At 46.3% G+C, this 21,317-nt stretch overlaps 1 protein-coding gene across 2 annotated transcripts in view; it reads right to left on the bottom strand.

The window, feature by feature from the left end:
• Palld (palladin, cytoskeletal associated protein) overlaps positions 1-21,317 on the bottom strand; it is a 380,611-nt gene that overhangs the window by 20,817 nt on the left and 338,477 nt on the right. The window contains exons 10-15 of one of the 2 annotated variants that reach the window (XM_038326176.2): positions 17,608-18,282; positions 8,405-8,540; positions 5,377-5,475; positions 4,573-4,623; positions 3,081-3,302; positions 1,080-1,229 (exon numbers count right to left, since the gene is read on the bottom strand). In XM_038326176.2, the coding sequence (XP_038182104.1) occupies positions 1,080-1,229; positions 3,081-3,302; positions 4,573-4,623; positions 5,377-5,475; positions 8,405-8,540; positions 17,608-18,282 (1,333 nt within the window). The remainder of the gene's footprint in view (positions 1-1,079; positions 1,230-3,080; positions 3,303-4,572; positions 4,624-5,376; positions 5,476-8,404; positions 8,541-17,607; positions 18,283-21,317) is intronic. The other variant, XM_038326177.2, reaches the window with a different exon arrangement.

Genomic DNA, 21,317 nt, shown 5'->3' with positions numbered 1-21,317 from the left:
AAAATGTCAGCAAGAACCCCCAAGTCTTCAAGTTTTGTTAAAATATCACCTTCTCCCATTTAGTACTAGCCAGGCAGCCTTTAATTAGCTCAGAGGTGGAGAGAGATGGGGTACATTCATAATGGTATGATCTTACACTAAAATATATCCTAACCCAGTATTTTGAAAGCAATTAAATATGGAGTGAGATAAATGGACTGGAATTTTAAAATATAACATTCTTCATTAATCATATAATAAATTTGTTGACTTTAGTTCCCTTCTTTTAAATATATGACTGATATACTTCTGCGGACTTTGGGAACCTTGTTACACATACAGAATAACCCGTTCATTTCGTCTTTGTTCCCTCTTCCCAGCATAGTGCTGTATGATCCTCAGTGAGAAGGAAGCGACAAATTTGAGTTGGGAGTGTGATGCCCGACAGCTAGTCATTAAATTCCAAGAAGGCAACTGCCTTTTCAACCCTAAATCCATGAGCAATAGAAGACCAACCATTCTGATACAAACAAACCCTAAATCTACACAGAGGTGCTGTTGGTGGGAAGTCTACTAGGAACTTAGGTTCTGGACCAAGATTTCCATTGATGTTTTACATGCAGTTGTTTTCAAATAGTTTGGTTTGTCTGGTATATATGTACATGGCACCACTTGGTCTGTATCCTGTTCCCCTTCTTTATTTTCTTGCACTTAACTCCAATAGAGTTATTATATAATATAATTATACAGTTTATTATTTTACAGGCTTATTTTCTATCTCCAAACCTTGCCCTCCCTCCACTGCAACTCCATAGCCCCAGTAAGAGGGGATCATATAAGACACATTTGATAGTATTAGTGAAAGGAATGGGCACATGGGCCAGGATCATTCCTACAGGAATTCTTGATGGAATAAATGCTTGCAAGACAAACTTTCTATCATTGGGAAAGAGAGAGAGAGAGAGATGGATAAAAGATGTAGAAAACAGTTTCACAGGTGAAAAAAATACAGCTTCACCTTTTAATTCAGCAGTCCCTCTGCCTAATCACAGGCTGAACCCCAGCCACAAACCCAGCCCAGGCCCCCCATCTGTTCTCACCTGAGGGTTGGCAGCCATGATCGTGTAGTTCCCATCATCATCTAGGGTAGAGGCTGTGGTATGGAGGGAGCAGGTCCCATCGAGGTCTCTCTGAATGATATAATGATCACTCTTTGGAGAGATCTGCTTCCCATCTTTAAACCAATAGATCTGTGGAAGAAAACAAGGATAACGGCTGTGCATGGCCCCTTATAGTTCCAATGTGTAGCCGTGCCCAGTCTGCAGCGGGCACTGTTAAAAATGCGAAACCAAGCACATGGGAGACTAAAGTTTGAGCAAGAGAAGGAGGTAACCAAGAGCAAATTCAATATCATTTTGGTTTTTAAAAGCTGTACATGCATGTGTCTGTTTGTGTGTGTGTGTGTGCGTGCACATATGCATGTGTGTGCACACACGTGTGCACTTGTAGAGGCCACAAGGGGGTATCAGGTCTCCTGGAGCTCAGTTGGGCTGTGAGCCACCTGTTGTGGGTGCTGGGAACCAAACCCAGATCCTCCAAAAGAGCAGTAAGTGCTCCAAGCTACTGAGCTATCTCTCCAGCCTGCTGTACCTCAATTTTTGTTTAATAAATATATGTATGAAAAATTTAACTTTTTTCTCATTGAAACTGTATTTACATTCATATTATTCACGTGAAGTAATATGTGTTTATCTACCTATATACAGCCTTGGTAGTGATTGGCTCCATGAAGTGGCACTATATGCATTTTTATTTTCTTTCCAAATGTATTGGCAATTAAAATGTTTTACTTGTAAGGTAAAGGTGAAAAGCTTGCTTTATGGGATAAAAATGATTCCAAACTGTTTCTGGTGACTTGTGCGCAAAAAAGTGTACCAGGGAGGAAGCACACACAGTCGGATGATGGCTGCAAGGCCACTGTGTGCTTCTGGGTCAAGATGCAAATGACCTATCTTTCTCAACTCTCCCCAGTACCTTTAAAAGGAGCAGAGGATATTTGACAGGCACAATATTTTTAAATATGTAAGTTGGACTGATTGAAAACTATATGTTAAAATAGTTAGGTAAAAATAAATCTTGGTCAAATAAAAAAATGTGTCTAAAGTTCCAATTTTTACAGGGTTGTAATAGGAGACCGGGAAGATGCCTAGCTAGGAGACAGAACCTGCTTGGGGTGGTGTGAGGTGAAGAGCCTGGAGGGCCACTGTGGAAGGGAAAGAAAGAGAACAAACATAATGACAGGATGACAGGCTGGAGGAGGATGCCACAGTGCAAGCCGTAGCCAAGTGTTTTCATTTAGCAGTAATGAAAAGCCTTCTGCCCTGGACACATTCAGTCCCGAATAAACACACCCCTTATTATCCACTTATTGCCATAGCTTTTCTTCCTTTTTTTAATATTTATTTATTTATTATGTATACAATATTCTGTCTGTGTGTATGCCTGCAGGCCAGAAGAGGGCACCAGACCTCATTACAGATGGTTGTGAGCCACCGATGTGGTTGCTGGGAATTGAACTCAGGACCTTTGGAAGAGCAGGCAATGCTCTTTTTTTTTTTTTTTTTGGTTTTTCGAGACAGGGTTTCTCTGCAGCTTTTTTTAGGGGGGATGCTCTTAACCTCTGAGCCATCTCTCCAGCCCCCTTGCCATAGCTTTTCTAATTCACCCTTTCCCCCAGAGAGAAAGGGCCACACTCTGTAGCTCCGGCTGGCCTCGAACTCAGAGATCCACTTGCCTTGCTTCCCCAGTACTGGGATTAAGGGCATGCACCACTATGCCTGGCTTTCTGTAACTCCTATGTTTTTTAAGCTGGATCCAAGCTACAAAAAACTGTATTTTACGGTAACCACCAGAATTGGATTAACTTTCAGCTCTAAAATTACATTATATAAAAGGCATCATCTCCACCCCCAATCATGCATTTTGAGTGATGTGATTATTTCTGATGAAGCGAAGATACAACTAAAGAATTCTTTATCATGCGTTGCCCAGGTATTTTCTTACATCAATGCTTAAAAAAAAAAATCATGTCGCTTGCTTACCTTTGGCTTTGGATTCCCAGCCACTCGACACGTGAAAGTCACAGGCATCCCCTCAAAGATCTTGAAATGTTTCAGCTTCATCTGGAAGAAGGGTGCTGCGGCACTTTCGGCGGGCACTTCCGGGTACTGCACCTCGTCGCCCGACTCGTCCACGGGAGAGCGCTCCAGCCGGTACTCTATCTCACTAATCAGTCTCTGTTCGCAGCTGGAGACTTTGTACTCCTAGGCCGGACATAGAAGGCCCAAGTCAGCATCTCCTAGGCAGCAGCTCCCTCGCTAACAAAAGCTAACAAAACACGGGGGAGGTAGGGGTTACAGTGAACCATAGTCTGTCTGGGCTCAATTCGACTTCTTTGGGAAACAGAGAGCATCTGGGATTGAGTCTGTGTGATATTTAAAATCATCTTCAAGTCTGATTCCCAAAATGAAACAAAAATCATAAATAAACAAGCAAGCACCCACTACCTTTCTTGGGAAGGGGTGTAGAGAAGCACTTAAAAATATGAAGGAAAGGCTATCCATCCTAAATTCCTAAGAAGGAAACGTACTGGTCTCTTCTATTAGGTAAAAAACGACCTGGGCTGCATGCCGCTCTAGAAGGCTACCCGTGCATGGGACAAGCAGCTGCAGTAGCGCGCAGAATTTTGTCAAGTAAATAAGGGACAGCACCACGTCTTTCTGTTTTTGCTCCTCTCTGAACACACAATACACACATTACACTGGGGCTTCCTCTAAAATCTGCAGCTACTAGGAGCCCATCTCTTAAACGAAGGTAAGATCGATACAGCACAGCCACAACTTGGGTTAAAAACAAAAGCAACACCCAGACTCTCTCACATGTGGCAGTGTTCAGGGTGGAGCCTGCAGTTCCCTGCTTGGAAATCCCCATGCACACAGAGTAGCCCACCATCGCATATTCCCTACTTGAGGAGCAAGCTTTTTTTTTTTTTTTTTTTGAGACAGGCTCTTGCTATGTAGCCTAAGCTAACTTTAGCCATCCTGCTGCCTCAGCTTTCCAAACCCTCGGATTGCAGATGCCCACAGTCATGCTTGCCTCTGAGATATTTTAATTATGCTTCTCCCTTTAAAACGTTCCTCAACCTTCAGAAAAGAGTGTACTGGTGTGAGGAAAGGAACCCAGCAGTCAGAATAACGTGATGAAAGCCACACGCTGCGAGCTGTCTCATGTCATTAATCCCCATCAAATGTATCGTCTCCCTGTCCCAGAAAGGTGTCTGATGAATGAAAAACTTTTCATCCTCAAAGTTTAGTGAATTCACTCAGGCTAGAAATTAAAGTCAAGTTTGCCGCTAAAGGGTAAGAAAGGGCACCCTGCAGTAAATAGGTTGGTTTGGTACTCCATAACAAATTGGTACTGGCCACCGTATGTATAATTACCACATAGCCGTGAAGACAGACACACAGATACGAAAGGAAGCACAGAAGGTAGGTACAGTGGGAGACCGGACAGAGGAGAAGGGCGGAGCTTAACCTTTTGACCATCCAGAGGGCTCCCTACAGAAGCCCGAGGAACCCCAGCGTCCTGTAAGGCAGAAGAGAAGAAGTGAAGAATGGCAGGCAGAAGCGGCGGGATTTCCAGATTCCCTTGAATGGGACGTTGGTGGTGGTGATACTGAGCCTGAGGCTTCTGAGGGGAAATCTGTTCTCAAGGACAGGGAGAAGAGGCCACTTGATCCTTTAGACTTGCTTTAACACTTTCTTGGTCCTCTGGATTGCTTTTCACTTGAGACTACATCTAAACCCTCTAATTGGATTAATAGAAGAATTATAAAGTAGGTTATACCAGATCCACAAGACGACCTTTTCTTTGGTCGTAGCAGGGGCGTAAGATAGCCCTTTAGATCTCTGCTGGTTAGTGTTTTATGATCACCTACATGAAAGAGGGCAGAGGTTCTCTTTTCTGGCTGACATTGAGAACATGGTGGGGACGTTTATTAGCTTACTTCACAGACCGTGAACGAAATGGTTTTTCCATACAAAGCCATTTTGCGTTAAAGCACAGGACATTTTGGAAGCATGAAGATACGGGGAAGGAAAGTACGGGGATCAATAACAGGTATCAAGCAGTGGGCATGCTCTGGTCATCCATCACGGCGGTGTCAGGCATCTGCTCAGTGAGCACGACCCGTGAGGCTGACGGGACAGCAACCCTGCTTTCCTGCGACGTGCCTGCTATTTCCCACACAACTGATCTCAAAAGCGGAGTCCAGAAAGAGTGTGGGGAGAGTGGGCAGAATGGCGATTATTTCCCACGAGGTTCAGAGCAGCATGGTACCTGATTGGCTGCCGTGTCTTCCGGCTCTTGGATGCTGAAGACATTTGCACTGTCAGCACCGAGCAGGCGGCGAGCCATTCTTTCCTCATACGTTAGCCTCTGCAAAATAAGTCACAGAAACACCGAATTAGGGCAACATGGCACTTATGCATTGCTAATAGAAAAAGAATAAAAACATAGACTCGGTTTTGACGTTTTTCTGTCACTAACTAGTCTCTCCTTGGCTTCATAGCTCTATCCCGAAGAGTCTGTTTCTTTTCCTGGCTTCATTTAGGAAGCAATGGCCTTCCCTGGTCCTTCTCTCCTGCTTCTGCTTCATGTGACCTAATCCAGTGCTGGGAGATGAGGTAACTAATCCTGGCAGCTCCCACCTGATAGGACATAGATCCAACTGAGTGATAAGCCACCAGGCTAAACACATAGGATGCTTGTGCTGTCCTTATCTTTAGAAAAAAAAAAAAACCCAGAGGAAAAAGGGGTGCTTTTAGAACAGCAGAAGAAGGCTTAGAGGAGATGTTCTCAAAGACTTCCACAGGTTTCGGAACATCCATGTTGGTTCCAGCCAGCGACAGAAAGAGAGTTGCTAAAAGGGCAACACATGGGACACTGCGAGGAAAAGCAGGTGTTGATGGCAGAAACACTCCTGCGGTCAGTCGCCACTCCATGTGACACCAGAATACGCTCAGTCAACAGGAGTGCATGGCAGTAGTCTGAGGCCAGCTCCCCTGGAAGAACACTGCCTCAGCCGCCATGCATTGTAAGCAGCTTGAAGCAAATACGATCTGCAAAGATGACTAATCATGGCTGGAGCAAGGACGAGGCAGCATCCAGCATCCAGCATCCAGCATCCAGCATCCAGCATCCAGCATCCAGCATCCACACCATTCGTGACTTCTCAGATGTACACTGTCTGCCCACTGGGAGGAAGGCCATACTGCTGCTCCCTCTAGCTGTCTGCTGGGCTGCTCCTGTGTGTGACATGCCAGCCGCCTTGTGACCCTGGTACTTGCGCGTTGTGTCTATGCGCCTTAGAATTGCAGATCTTGGAGGAACGTTGAGAGCTCACCAAACCCTTTAGGAGTATTTTCAAAGAAGGGATTAATTGGAAATAAGGAATAATTAGTAGGGTAGGATCTAGAAGTATATAAAAGTACAAGCCTTATTTTAGAGGAGCCCTCAAATTTCTGAATGTCAAACAGCATTCAACATTCTCTAATCAGAAAAATATGTTGGATGGATTTACAGTTTCCAGTAATTGCTGGTTCTGGTCCCAGCTGAAACTGGGAAGTGAAACAGATCAAATGCCAAATAGCACTAAGGTTGAAATGATTTCATTTGCTAAAGAAACGGCAGGGGACACGAAGAAGGGTGTGTGAATCTTGCAGGGAGCCATTCGGTCCAGGGATTATGCAAAGTGATTTTATCAATTCTCTTAACCCGAGGGAGGTCAGTTTTAAAATGGAGGTTTAGATCTCTGCTCTCTTACAAAGTCTCCCAAACGCTAATGTGGAGAACACTGTCATCAGTGGTAGGCCTGACCCACACCGCTGGTACCTTCTCCCCCACCAAGATGTCCCCATTACCCCGAGAGCCAATTTCACTTCACTGTTTTGTTTCTGTGTCACTGTGCCGTGTGGAAATGCAAACCCTCGTCCAGAGAAGCCAAAATAAGTAACAGAGTATTATGGAATGCTATGAGCAACTCATTTGGGAATTCCCTTTTTGAAAAGAGGAACCTTGCTTTTCTTGTCCAAAACTATCGAATGTGGGATTGATGAAGCTGTGAGGGCTTAGTTATTGCTAATCAGATAAATATGAATAATATGGACATACAAGAGTCATAAAATATATGTAAGTCGAGTAAGAATTATACATACCAATAATATGGTTGAGTTGTAGCTTATAAAAGTTTTACTTTTTATCCAAGAGAAGCCCCATCCATAAGGAATATTTAAATTAAAAAAAAGTAGTGTGTCCTAGGGGGATTTGGAGAGATGCCCTCACCTGGCTAGAAAACATTTCCATAAGCATCTGTTTGAATCTCCCAAAGGCTTTGTTGACAGAGCCAGGGAAAGCATCCAGACTGTGTGAGTGCTTGTCAGGGGCCATGTTTTCCTCTTCGCAGAGCCCAGAGCCCAAGCAAGTGAGCACCACAAAGCTCACTAGAAGCTTAATCTTTCTTAGATTGAGAACACTTAATCATTGAAACCAGTGTCTAATTTTCCTCTGTTCTCCAGCCTGCCAATCAAACGAGGCTCATCCACATTTTTATCAATGTTTCACGCTTAAAAATCTCAGAAAGCTAAAGTGTTTTCTGTTCTGAAAAGGTGTCTGAGCCACTTTATCCAGTGGCTCCTTCTGCTGAAAAGCAAATGTTATTTTTCTAGTATTTCATGGTTAGTCAAAAAAGACCCATCTCTTACATTAAGGCTGCCTGATTTGCTAGCTTTCCCGAGCCCTTGAAAACCCCGAAATGATAAAAAAGGGGGGGTAAGTAAGCAAACCAATACAGCTATGGGATATCTAAGTAGTTTATGCACACAGTCGCTAACCCATAGCCTTAAAGCATAATTAGTCTGTGTTGTCAAGCTTGGAAGTATGGCTTTAAAGCTCCGATCAATACAGTGGGACAGGCATTGCTTGAGGTGGTGGAGCAGGGTCTATTCAGTCAAGGAGGGTAGGGCTCCACTTTGGCAATGGTTTCATTAGCACGGGTTATTCTGGGTGGAAGCCTTTCATTCCAGTTCCCTGCTCCGGGTGTCTGTGATCCCAGATCACCTTCCTGTTTCCTCCCGAGGAGCCACGGAGCTAAGGTGGAATCTCTGTGGATGTGAACAGCTTATACGCCACCATTAATCATGTGTTGTGGTTTCAACCCTAGTAGCTGCCCTTCCTACTTCCTTTTTCTCTCCTACTCACTACGAGGGATGCTGAGAACAGCCTGGTGGGCAAGTCTTATGAACCAGGAGAAGGGATCTGGGGAGCGGGGAGCTAGGATTCAGACTATAAGCCCCTCTTCCATCAGTACCGGCTGGCCATTGTTCAGAAGGTCCTCCTTGAAGCGAAGTTTCCGCTCCAAGTCTTGAATGACAGCATCCTTTGTGCCTTGAATCTCCTCATCGGAGGCTATTCTAGCAGTTCTGCTGGCCTTCTTCGGAAATCCCCTGTGCAAGGAAAGCAGAAGGGGTACAGTCAACACGAGTCCAAGTCAAACAAGTTCAACAGTGAAAGCACAATATAGCAAGATGCCATTCACAATTTATCTCTTTAAAGCAAATAAGTCATTCATATGAAGAGAACCACGGAAGATGCTTTCAGGAGTTCGGGAAGCACCAACTGAAACCAGTTCTTGGAGAAGGTTCAGATACCCAAGAGGCATCTTCAATGGCAAGGTTAGTGCCACAGATGGGATGCCTGTGTTTCAATCCTGGAGGTAGGAACGCGACGTGGAAAGGTGATGTGGCTTGCTCTCAGGTTTAAACAGACTCAACCTAGATCTTGTCAAATTTCTTAAAGTTGCTTATTTAGTTCATATAAAATGAATAAAAATCAACGAAACGTGAAGGTTAAGAGGGCTTGCAAAGGACAAATTCCTTTCATCATTTTTTAAAAAAAAATTCTGTTTTTTCATAAGTCACTGTATTCAATGACAGGACTTGCCTCATTGTAAGCTATCCATCAGTTATCAGAAATACCTGGGGTCATGATTTTGGGGATGCTGCTCAATTGGTAGAGTGCTTGCCTAGCACGCACCAAAACCTGGGTTCTATACTCAGCACAGAGATTAAACTGGGTGTAATGCCTGTCATCGGAGCATTTGGGAGGTGGAGGCAAGAGAGGCAGGGGTTCAAAGTCATTCTCAGCTACATAGAAAGTTCAAAGCCAGCCCAGACTACACAATACTCTGTTTTAAAAAAGTGAAAATCCTTCATGTTTCTTATACATTTTATACACAGAACTCGAGGGCATTCTATACAGAATCCTTAGTGTGCCTGTATGTAGTGTGACCCATGATAGGAAAACATGTGTGGGATTTTTCACATACCATATCATGTGAATGCCCAAAACAGTGTGTATTTGGGAGTTCAAAAACTTAGATTTTACATTAGGGTTATTCGACCTGAATAACACTTGTGACTTCCCTTCCCATCTCCACGCATCTGTTTGACTAATGTAAGCCTGAGTTACAAGATCTTTGGTGTAATTTTACACAAGAGGGCTCTGGCTGGCCTACATGTCTTAGCATGGCTGGTAAGCCATAAGTCTGACCGCCTACTATACATAGGTCACATTATAGGCAACACTTCTTTCCGAGGGCTGCAGCAATTCCTGCACTGTGCGCCAGGGGGCACCAATGCTGCATGCTGGGCAGGTGTGGATGCCTGCTGGTGTCTTCTGCAAACTGCTTTCTATTTCTCTGCCTCTGCCCTGATCGCCTCGGTGGGCAGATATCAGAGAGCCTGAATGCAATGCAAAGGGAAGATGAATGACCTATCGCCACCTTATTCAACACAGTTGAATTTTGAGATTAAAAAAAAAAAAAAGCAAGTTACAGAAAAATGCATTTAGTACTCCACTTACAACAAGGCAAAAGCTAGTCTGGTGTTAGGGCGGTGGCTCTCTGAGCGAATGGGCCAAAGGGTCACCGTGACCCTGAGGAGCTCTCAGTAGTGGATCTGCAACCTCTTCCAGACCTGATTCAGTAGAACCAGCAACTGCTCCGGGTGCTTCCGACACATGTGAAGGCTGGGTAAGCAAACCCAGGGAAACACACACATGTGGTAAAATAGGGGTGACCAGCTCAGGAATTCAGGGTATTGATTAGCTTGGGGGACAGGTAGGGTAGGGTACGCAGCTGGTGAAAGGTCACACAGGGCTTTCAAAGGCACAAGAAATGGATGCTTGGGTTTATTACTAATACATTATCACATTGCCCCAGCCCCCTAGAGCTAAACGTTAAGGGAACAAAATCTGTGACATCTTTAATTTTTGTTCGATTCCCTGAGAAGTGATCTTGAGATTTAGGGAGATCAGAAGAGGCAGAAAAATAGGCGGTGATCTTGCTTAAGGCACCAGTAGGGTCATATGAATTATGAATTAGAATTCCACTTTTAGTATCATGCAGTCATTTAACAAAAATGCTCATAGTTTCCTTGGCTTCCTATACAGACTGCTTTCACATTTCCAGCTTTCACATTGAGGTCCCCTTGGAAAAAAAGTGCCCGAGGCTATCCCGCTGGTAATGTCCATGTTTGTGTTCTTCATGCGTCTATCCTACGATTATCTGTATTCTTGAATGGTCTCTTTCCCACTGCGGCTGTGTTGCTCACCCCAGATGTTTCTGCAATGAGTGAACATATGTATTATTTATCTTCACTTCTGTCTTTCTTTCCTTTTCCTTCTCAGTCAGGCATACTAGTGCCGAACCCATCCGAAGTCAGATGACATGTAAACAGCCAAGCTCGGGACAAGTAAACATTACACAATTTTGGAAGAAAGCTTTGTGCCGCTTTTGCCACAGCCCCAGAAACTGAACAGTTGGTTTCTGAAGTCTCCTGAAAGACAAAACTGAGGACGGCGAAGCACGGGCGCATGAACTGCGCATATGTGAGAGATCTCCCCAGCGTCTCAGCCTGAGCAGTCTAACTACACTGCGCAGCCGTGGCTGAGCAGCGCCTGAATACAGAAGAGTATAGAAGACTCCCCGGTGGTGCTGGGTTTTAGGAACAAGTAAGAACCAAAGGTGAAGCTGGGGGTGGTGGCGCTCGCCTTTAATCCCAGCACTTGAGATGCAGAGGCAGGCAGAGCTCTGGGAGTTTGAGGCGAGGCCAGCATGGTCTACAAAGCGAGTGCCCAGGGCAGGTAAGACTGTTTGTTACACAGAGAAATCCTGACTCGAAAAAACCAAAGAACTGGAAAACCAAAAGAAAAAAAAAAAGAGGGAAAGACCAAAGGCATAAGAAAATGAATGTGAAGAACAGAAGAGACGATGTAAATGAGAGAATCAGACTGCACCAGCTGTCTGGGCCGGGTAACATCGTCTTTCCTAGAGTGGGTCCTGCTGGTTGGAAAGCGTTTTCCAGCGAGCTAGGCTTTTTCGGAGGGACTTATAAGAGCTGCTCTGGAACATTTCCACAGTGGCGTCATCTACCTTGGTGTGGTCTCATCCACACAAGTATTTATCGTTTCGGTACAGGAAAGAAAAAGAACGAAGGGAAGGACATTTCACGGGGTGGTAAGAGTCCAGGACTGTCAGGTCTGTCGCGTGGTCAGGTGCCGTGGCTCAGAGTGTAAGGGACAGAGTTACTGCCTGTGTCTCCACACATCTACCCTATGGACATCTGGGTAGGCGGTGCATAGACCCTCCGGCAGAATGAGCCCTCAGGGGCAACGGGCAGCCCCTGTGAACCACGAGGGAAGACATAGTGAAGACATCATTCCTCATACATAATTGGAACATTTAAAAAATGGGGTGGGAGGGAGAGCTCATTGGAATAATTCAGAAACTATTTCAGGAGAGCAAGTTAGAAACTGCAGGGAAGGTTTGAGGGTAATGTGTAAGACTGGCGTCAGAAATCAAAAACAAAGCATTTGGGAAGGGGAGACACAGGCAAAGAAAAGTGGTCCTGTTTCCAGAGCAAGGCTTTTGAATGCCCTGCTTTTGGGGCCTGAAGTGACAGGGCTGTGGGTGCTTCCTCAGGTGGCCCTCCCTGCTTTTGACAAGCGAAGAAGAGCCAGCTCATTAGGGAGCAAACAGGCAGCTGCTGACAAGGGCGGCGGGGTGGGGGAGTTCTCTCTTCAGGTGATTTGTACAACTAAACAAAATTGCTTATTCAAAGTAAACTGTACTCAGACTAGACCTCTTCACAAAATCCTGCACTCAGAGGCAAACCCGAGACAGTAAACAACTTGGAACAGGCTTCCCTACTAAGTACTTCCGTGTGTATACACGAGGCCCAGCTGTCCACAGGACACCACAGAATGGTCCCCTCTGGCTTTGACAGTAAGCCACTTGTCATTTTAAACAGTGTTCCTGAGGTTGGGGCAAAGGCATTCAGCGCATGTGAAGAACACCTGGAAGGGTAAGCTCTTCTGGGTCACGTCATCACCACATGCCTCCCCTTGATGCTCCTTCAGGCCAGTTCTGGCAGATGCCGAAACAGCTCTGCAGAGTCCGACAGCTGGAGCTCCAGTCTGCCTCTCTGTCCTTCCAGCCACTCTAAACCCTTTGCTCTACAGAAGCTGCGTGGCCTGAGGGTAACTCAGTTCCACAACCATTTCAGGGCTTGGATGAGCAGGCACTCCTGTGATCCTTTCTATTCGAGGGTGTCATACATTCAAGAATATGTAAAAAGATAGTTTTTTGTTTGTCTTTAGGTTTTTGAGACAGGGTTTCTCTGGGTATCCCTGACTGTCCTGGAACTAACTCTCTCTCTCTCTCTCTCTCTCTCTCTCTCTCTCTCTCTCTCTCTCTCTCCCCACACCAGGCTGGCCTCAAACTCACAGAGATCCACCTGCCTCTGCCTCCTGAGTGCTGGGATTAAAGGCGTGCGTCACCACCGTCTGGTTAAAGATAGTATTTTTTTATAAGTACTATTTTTAAACTGAAGTTTACTTTCATACTAAAATGGCTAAAGCATAGACAATTGAGTACTATAAGCTCTTACGTAAAGGACTACAGTTAGCTTCTCCTTGTCTTCTGTAAGGAAAGAACTGAGAAGGGTGCACACACCACACTCTATGACTGGTATTGTGTCCTTCCCACCGGCGCCTGCCTGAGCCACCCCTGGTTAAAGACATTTTCACAGAGCCACCGCCTACCTGCGCAGAGGCACGGGAGGCCTGTGAGGCTGCTGGGAAATACAGGGCCAGGATAGGAAACATCTCTCTGTGGGTGTCTAGTGACAGGACCCCAGGGGACGCTTCCAACTCCTTCAGTGGGAATGGCAAGGCAATCACCTATTTGTCTCAGGAAGACTGGAATAATAAAATGGCTGCCAGGTCCAGTGCCCCTTTGTCTGCTGAGTTCTATTTTTATTGGTTACTATTTAACCAATAGCTTGACTTGAAAAACAAGTTACAATGCTCATAGATCTAAAATTTAACTGTAAACTGAGTCTATCACAATCAGTCGTCTCCTTAAGACCCAGAGGACCGTGCTTCTTCAGTCTGGATCACACTACTAGAGACTGACAGAGACAATGCACTCTGGGATAGGTCACAGCAAGCTCTCTCTGCTCAGGCTTATTCCAGACACCGGGAAATACCTCACTTAGTGCACAGAGCACTATGAGAGTGTCCCCACTGCCTGTTTCCTATAAACCAGGGCAGGAGGAGGGCACTGGAGGGCTTTACAGAGCTGGGTGAGTGCTCTTAGTGCATCCACAAGAAAGATATACAGGCACATGCTCTTATTTCTGACAAACGTGGGGTAGTATTTCAAGCCAAAGCTCTAGTCATAAAAAAAAGAGGAAATTGAGAGATATCACACTCTGGGCATGGTGGCACATGCCTTTATTCTCAGCACTTGGGAGACAGAGACAGGGAGATCAGGAGTTCAAGGGGACTCCAGCTACTTATGGGTTTGAGGCCAGGGTAGACTACATGAGACCTTGGCTTAAAAAAGCCAGAGATAGAGGTGGGAGGTGGAGGGAGATTGACAGAGAGAGACAGAGTTGAGAGCAGGGAGAAGGAAGGAGAGGGACTGGGAGAGATGGGGGGTATTTGACTGATTCATTGTAATAGACTTGGTGGCATATGGTGCCATCCTAGTACTTAAAAGGAAGATGCCCAAAGAGAGCGGATGCTGTCTCAAAAACCAAGTAGAAGAGGCTGGAGCACTGTGGCTAGGCCACACCCCTAATGAGACAGAGGCTAACACTGAGGGTGAGCAAAAACTTGTGTCTATCTGATCTTAGGGGTGGAGTTGATCTGCTCCAACCCCCAGACCTGGCACTGATAGACAGAGAGCCCCTGAAGCCTGAAATGCCCAGAGGAAAGCATGCTACCTGTCCACCAAACCCAAATGATGTTAGAGGGTTTTCTATCTTTCTGTCTATCTATCTATCTATCTATCTATCTATCTATCTATCTATCTATCTATCATCTGTCTATCTATCTATCTATCTATCTATCTATCTATCTATCTATCTACCTATCTATCTGTTGCTTTCATTGGTTAATTAATAAAAAAAACCTGCTTGGCCTGATAGGTCAGAACATAGGTAGGCAGGGAAGACAGAACAGAATTCTGGGAGGAAGAGAACAGTGAGACAGACGCCATGAAGCCAGCCACCAGGTCAGACATGCTGAATCTTTCCCGGTAAGCCACCACTTTGTGGTTCTACACACATTACTAAATATGGGTTAAAGCAAGATGTGAGAATTAGCTAATAAGAGGCTGAAAGTAATGGGCCAGGCAGTGTTTAAATGAATACAGTTTGTGTGTTGTTATTTCTGGGGCTAAGCTAGCCATCGGGAGCCAGGCGGGATGAAAAGCAGGCCTGCCCGCAGCTCCTTCTACACCCAAAGACTGGCTTCTTCAAGGAGGGGAAGTTTGTTTAGGACAAGATGGCTGCCACATCATGGCTTATTGGGCTGGTGTGGAGTTGAGGGCCTGTGACCTAGTGTGGCACTGCTACTGGGTGGCACAGAGTTTAGCAACTCTTGGTACAGTTTCCACAGGCACAAATCAGTGTGGGTGCTCCATTCATTTTCAAAGAAATGCTAAGAATGTCTGGACTCTTTTTGTGGCGATAATTACACGTTGGCTCCAAAAAGTAATTGTGACACATGGCAGCCGGTGATAATGAACCAGAGCTCCTCTTACAGGATGCAAGCCCTCAGAACTGCCATTCTTAGAGAATGTCAAAACCGAGGCTCAGGGTGGACCACTGTCTCCACTTAAGGTGATTAAGGTCCTGGCCACACACTGCATTTGAAAGACAAATCTGATCCAATTCTGTGTGAGTGGTATTAGGGCTGATTGTTTATATTGTACTTGGTTAACTTCCTGGATGCAAGATTGGGTAGCATTTTATTGATGGAACTGTCTGCATCCTCACGCTTCTTGAATCAATGGCTGGCCTCTTTGTAGTAGCTAAATGCTTCATTTTCTACCAGCAAAATAAAGGCTCAAACCAGAAAATGGGGAGAAAGTTTTCCTCGGGCCAACTCTGACTCAACTTTGAACAGAAGCCCATTATGGTATCATTACTATAGGAATCTATTTTTTGACTTCCATACTTATTTTGACTATACTATTTTCAGTTGGGATTTGAGAAGAAGCCAGATTTCAAACATGGAATTCATGTAATCAACATTTAGAAAGTGCCCAACAAAGCAAGCCCCCATCACTCCCCGGTTAAGGCCAGCTACAACAGTGGCTATGTATTGTGATGTAACTGTATCCCAACCAAGGGAAGATTTAACTACGAATAAATATAAGTTCTTTTATTCCTCTTTTGTTTCTATGCATCTGGCAAACTCTGCAGTACGATTTCAGTAGGAGGAGTAGAGACACAGGTTCTAGCTTGCTCTTGGCTGATATTTCCTCTTTTAACATTCTATTTTCCATTTTTGTCTGTTTATGTGTGTCCCTTCACACAAGACACATATGTGGTGATCAGAGGACACCTTGAAGGAATCAGTTATGTCTGTTTGCCATGTGGATTCCTGGGCTGATTCAGGTCTTCATGTTTGGGGGTAAGTCCCTTTCCTAACTGAGCCGACTTTCTCACAGACACCATTCTGAGCCCCGTTTCTGGAGAGAGGGTCTCATGGATCTCAGACTGGGTTCACACTTAGTGTTTAAAGGAGGATGACCTTAAACTTGTGATTTCTTTTCCTCTACTGGAATAGGGGGACCACAGGACTGCTGGGGGCTGGACCCAGGGCTTCCTCCACATTAAGTGAACCTTCTCCTGACAGAGCTACGCCCTCTCCCCCCCCCCCACCCCCCACTTTCTTTTTTTTGAAATATACCGGGAAAGAAGAGTTAAATGTCGCTTTTACTCACTTTATCTTCCAGCAAATCTTGCCAGTACCTGCGTGGTATCTGGTTAAAAGGTTTTCTGTGCTTTTATAAATAACTTATCTTGTACAATTTTAAAGAATTTTAAGGTTGTCAGGATGAGATTAGGAGCAGTAGATTTTAGATGATTTGCAATAAAAATGCTGAAGGAAGAGGCAGATGATCTGATGCCTGGAGGCTGAACCACTATGAAATTTCCCTCGAGTCATGCTCCCTAATTTGTCCTCATTAATATACAAGGACACTGTGGTGGTCTGAACGAGAATGGCCCCCACAGGATCAGGTATTTGGATGCTTGGTTCCCCAGTTGGTGGAACTGTTCGGGAAGGATTAGGAGGTGTGGCCTTGTTGGAGGAGGTGTGTCACAGGAGCTGGGCTTCGAGGGTTCAAAAGTCAACACCAGGTCCAATCTCTGTCTCCATGCCTCCCGCTTGTGGATCAGATGTAAGCTCTCAGCTATGCCTCCAGCACCATGCCTACCTGCTTGCCCTGGGCACCATGAAGGTCATAGACTCGTAACAGTCAGGAAACGTGCGGCCCAGATTACATTCTTTGTTTTTGTATGTTGCTTTGATCATGGTGTTTTATCACAGCAGGCAATAAAAAAAAGTAACGAAGGCAGGCATGTACGGTTTTCCCTTGTCACTAGATGCATTTAAAGTGTTGTTTCTTAATTATGTTTAGTCTTTCTAAAGCACTAAGTATAAACTCAACCAGACCCCATCTAGTGTATGTAACGCTGAGCTGAGCTGAGTTCAGTTTGGAGGTGAGGGGATGGACATTAGAGTCCGACAGACTGGGCTGGGCTGCCGTCTCAGTTTAGTGACTGGAATCATGTTATGTTCGTGGGGCATCGGGAACATATCTTAGTAATGTGACCAATGAAATAACGTGACCTGTATGCTGCATAAATGGCAGCGAAGGCCATCTTCTTCATTACGGAAAGCACTGATGAGACTTTGCTTTTGAGACTTTTAAGCAGCTGCTTTCAGAAGGGACAGAATTTGGGTAATGGAAACGTATTGCCTCTTGATTGCTGGATGTGATGTCTGAAGACAGAGAAAGGGAGGGATGTCAGATGCTACTTGGGACTCCTGGGCACGCAGGCTTGGGTGGAGGTGTGTATGTGGGTGCTCACTGTCAATGGGAGTGTGTGCAAGTGAAGTCCGGCGTGCAGGAGGTACGCAGGTGTCACTTACGCGGGGGTGACGCCCTTGGGCAGCCCCAGGGCGTTGACAGCGACTGGTGGCGGCTGTGAGGGCAGCAGGGCGCTGAGGAAGGCTGCGGGCGTTTGGCCAGGGCCAAAGCGGGCTGGCGAGGCGCAGTGTGAGGAGCTCGGCAGCGGTGGCGGCGGCGGTGGCGGCAGCGGGAACACGTCGGGCACCGGGAAGGCGGCCGAGGGGCTGAAGACGGGCGGCGGCGGCGGTGGCGGCGACGGCGAGGATGGTCCCCACATGGCCTCCGGTTCCACAAAGGGTGGCCCGGGCGCGCGGCCGAAGGGCCTGGGCGTGGGGGACAGAGGCGACGGCAGGCTGGACGAGCTGGGGCTGGAGGTGGGTGTGGCTAGCCCCGACGCCGGACCCAGGTTCTGCGCCGCGATGAACTGCTTGGGGCGAGCATAGTTGAAGGAGCCGGAGGACTGCATGGTGGCGGCGCGGGAGGCCAGCGCGCTCATGGGCTCCGCGGGCACCGGCGACACGCAGGCCGCGAGCTCGGGGAAGGCGGGCGGCGGCGGGAAGGGCGGCGACGGGGGCGCGCTGCTGCCGCTGCTGCTGCTGCTGTTGCTAGGGAGACCCGGGGGCGCCGGGGGCCAGGCTCCCGCTTCCTGCTCCAAGCGCACTTGGTTCTGCAGCTGCTGAAGCTTCAGAGGATCCCTGGGGGCACACAGAGAGAAAAGCGACATTTTCAGAGAGGGGGCGCATCCCAGGAGGAGAGACACACCCCCTGTACCCAGTATCTCACGGGTGCTTGACACGAGGTGGACCCTGAATATGGCACAAGACATTATCGTGAAAGCGGTTGTTTGATCCGCTCTGCACAAAGCGGGCAATGATAACGACGACGGCTCATTTCAACCCAATGGAAGGGGCTGCGGGGATGGCTCTGCGCTCTGATCCAGAGCAAGCACTGCTCTGGGCAGGTTAGGTTCCCAGACCAATGGCTCCCAAAGGCCAGTAACCAGGCCCAGGAGATCCGTCGCCCTCTTCTGGCTTCCGAGGGCACTGCACTCACCTGCGCAAACCCACCCACTCCACACGTATATAATTTAAAAGACCACTTCGCCGACTATGATTGAAGCTGTTGTATGACTTTCAACAGCCGTGTTGTAATAGAACCAGAAGACGCATTAAGAAAAAATGTAGATGAGCTATTTGTAGACAGATTTGGAGGGGAAATTTCATTAGAACAAGAAAGCTAAACCACTTGAATCTATTTCTATAGATCCCAGTTAGTCTGCTTTGCCTCCTTCACTGTTACCAACTCAATACTCATAATCTAGCAAGCTGAGTTTTTCACTTCAAATTGGATGCAAAGGAGTGGTGTCTCATGATGGGGAAGCTGAGGCAGGATCATTGAAGATTTGAGGGCATCCTGGGCTACAGAGCAAGAACCCGGCTCCAAAAACAAAACAAAGCTGGGCATGCTGACTCATACCCGTAATCCCAGAAGTTGGAAAGATCAAGGTTTCAAAGCTCTCCTTAGCTATAGTGATGCGTTTTCGTGGGTGTGTGGGTGTTTTTGCCAGCATGTATACCTGTGCACCTCCTAGGTGCTGGGCCGACTTTCCAGACAAATTTTCAGTTTTTTTAAAATAGAAGTTACTGAGCAGCTAGAACCCCACCCTTTTACTCAGAGGCTTTCGTTCTTTTTTGGATATGTACACCTGCTTTATTTTGTTCAGTCAGGCAAACACAGCCGCCCATGGTTGGCCACAGGAACTTCAGAAGAACCAGGGCCTGAACTATCAGGTCAAGTTCCATGAGAAGGCAAAGTTGTGCACTCCATTTTAAACTTTGAAAAAAGTGGGGGTAAGGGGGAGTAGGTAGCTCATGGATAAACACACTTTGCTGCACCAAACATGAACCTTAGAGTTCAGAACCCACATCAAAGTTGAGTGTGGAATATTCCTTTACAATATATGAATATATGTCACTGTAAGGCTGACTGGCCAATAGCTGGGCAGGATAAGGTTAGGTGGAAGAACCAAACTGAGAATGCTGGGAAGAAGAAAGGCGGAGCCAGGGAGTCGTGAGCAGAAAGAAGCAAGATGGGCATGCTGTACTGAGAAAAGGTACTGAGCCAGGTGGCAGAGCCTAGGTAAGAAATAAGGGTTAATTTAAACGTAGGAGGTAGCTAGTAACAAGCCTGAGCTATTAGCTGAGCATTTGTAATTAATATTAAGACTCCGTTTACTTGGGAGCAGCTTGCAGAACAGAAACTTCTGCCTACAGCTGGGCACACCTGTAATCTCAGCACTCAGAAGGCTTTGACAGGGGTCCCCAAGGAAGGATAGCAAAGTACCAGGAGAAGCAGTGAGCTCCGGGCTGAGTGGAAGAACTGGTCTCCACATTAAAGGCGGAGAGCAATAGAGGAAGAAGACACCAGATATCAACCCCTACACATACACACAAACAGGTTACACATAAACATACATTCACCATGCAAACACACTACATACATTAAAGAAAATATTTGCCAAATGACTTTTGTTTGCTTATTTTTGTTCCCAGGCTAAACAAAGGTTCAAGAAACTCAAAGCACTAACAGGAATGGAAAGGGCAGGCAAAAGAGCCAAAGGTTTGTTATCAGGTGTCATTAGATGGAGGAGCATCGCAAGTTCTAACATCCTTCCTGTGCCTTTGAGAATAATCCAGTGGAAAGACGACGCCTACATTCACGGAAAGGCAAAGAAATCCTTTCTGGAGAACCGAAGGCAGCAAAGAGAGGGTGGTTCTCAATTCTTAATCTGTGCTAGGCATCAAAGATTTTTTAATAACAAAGGACTTCGTGGGATCCCACTGAACTTAATTTGAGTGCTTTAAAAGCAGCCCAGCCACTGCTAAGACTGGCCACTCCCATGAGATTCCAGATGGCTGTGTGGTTTGGTAGACTGTGGGGCACATGTGATCCCACTTCGTGTGTTTAGGAGCAGACTAGGAATAGAACTTGTAAAAGCCACCCACCGGCTCCAGAAACCATTGTGCAGGCAGCAGACTCCCTCTGATTTCCTCCAAGCCCTTCCCACACCTGCCTTCCCTGGCTCCTCACACCTGTGGAGGATGCTGCCCCTGCTGGCTTTCGCCAAAGGCCTGCTCCCTACCTGCCAGCCTCGCTCTTCCAGATAGCAGGAGAAACAGATGTCTCTGAAGACAATTTAAGTGTGGCCTGCATCAGCAAATAGCTGGGTGGCTCTGGGACTGTTCTGGAGACCACAGACCTTCTATCAAGGAGGAGGGAATGGTTCCCTAAAACCACCTACATTGGTTTTGATTCTTTCCATAAAACCAGTCTTGCTCGAGGAAGAACTAGATAGTCCCTGCTTCCTGACTGTGAACACAGAGAGACCAGCTGCCTCAAGTCCCTGCTGCCACTAATTTTCTGCTACGATAGTCTATTTGAAAAAAAAATAGGAAGAACTACAAGATGTGTTAACCCGAAATGCCGTAGAGTTGCCTGCGCACTGCTCAGAATAATCTAGTGGTTTGGTTCCTGTTATGTGTTAGAAGAGAAATGAAGAACCTCACCAGGATTGTTATTCTCTCATTTGCCAGGGCCTCAGCCTGTGGTTAAGAGCACAATGTTCGAGAAACGGCAGAAACAGGACACCAAACACCGACTATGAATCTTCAAGTGTCTGATTTGACTCACGCTGGAGCAACAGTTGTATTTAAGTGGACTTGACGGCAGA

The sequence above is a fragment of the Arvicola amphibius genome, chromosome 4, assembly GCF_903992535.2.
Source record: "Arvicola amphibius chromosome 4, mArvAmp1.2, whole genome shotgun sequence".
NCBI lineage: Eukaryota > Metazoa > Chordata > Mammalia > Rodentia > Cricetidae > Arvicola > Arvicola amphibius.
The sequence above is the reverse complement of the archived record's forward strand: the minus strand, read 5'-3'. Positions and strand labels throughout refer to the sequence as shown.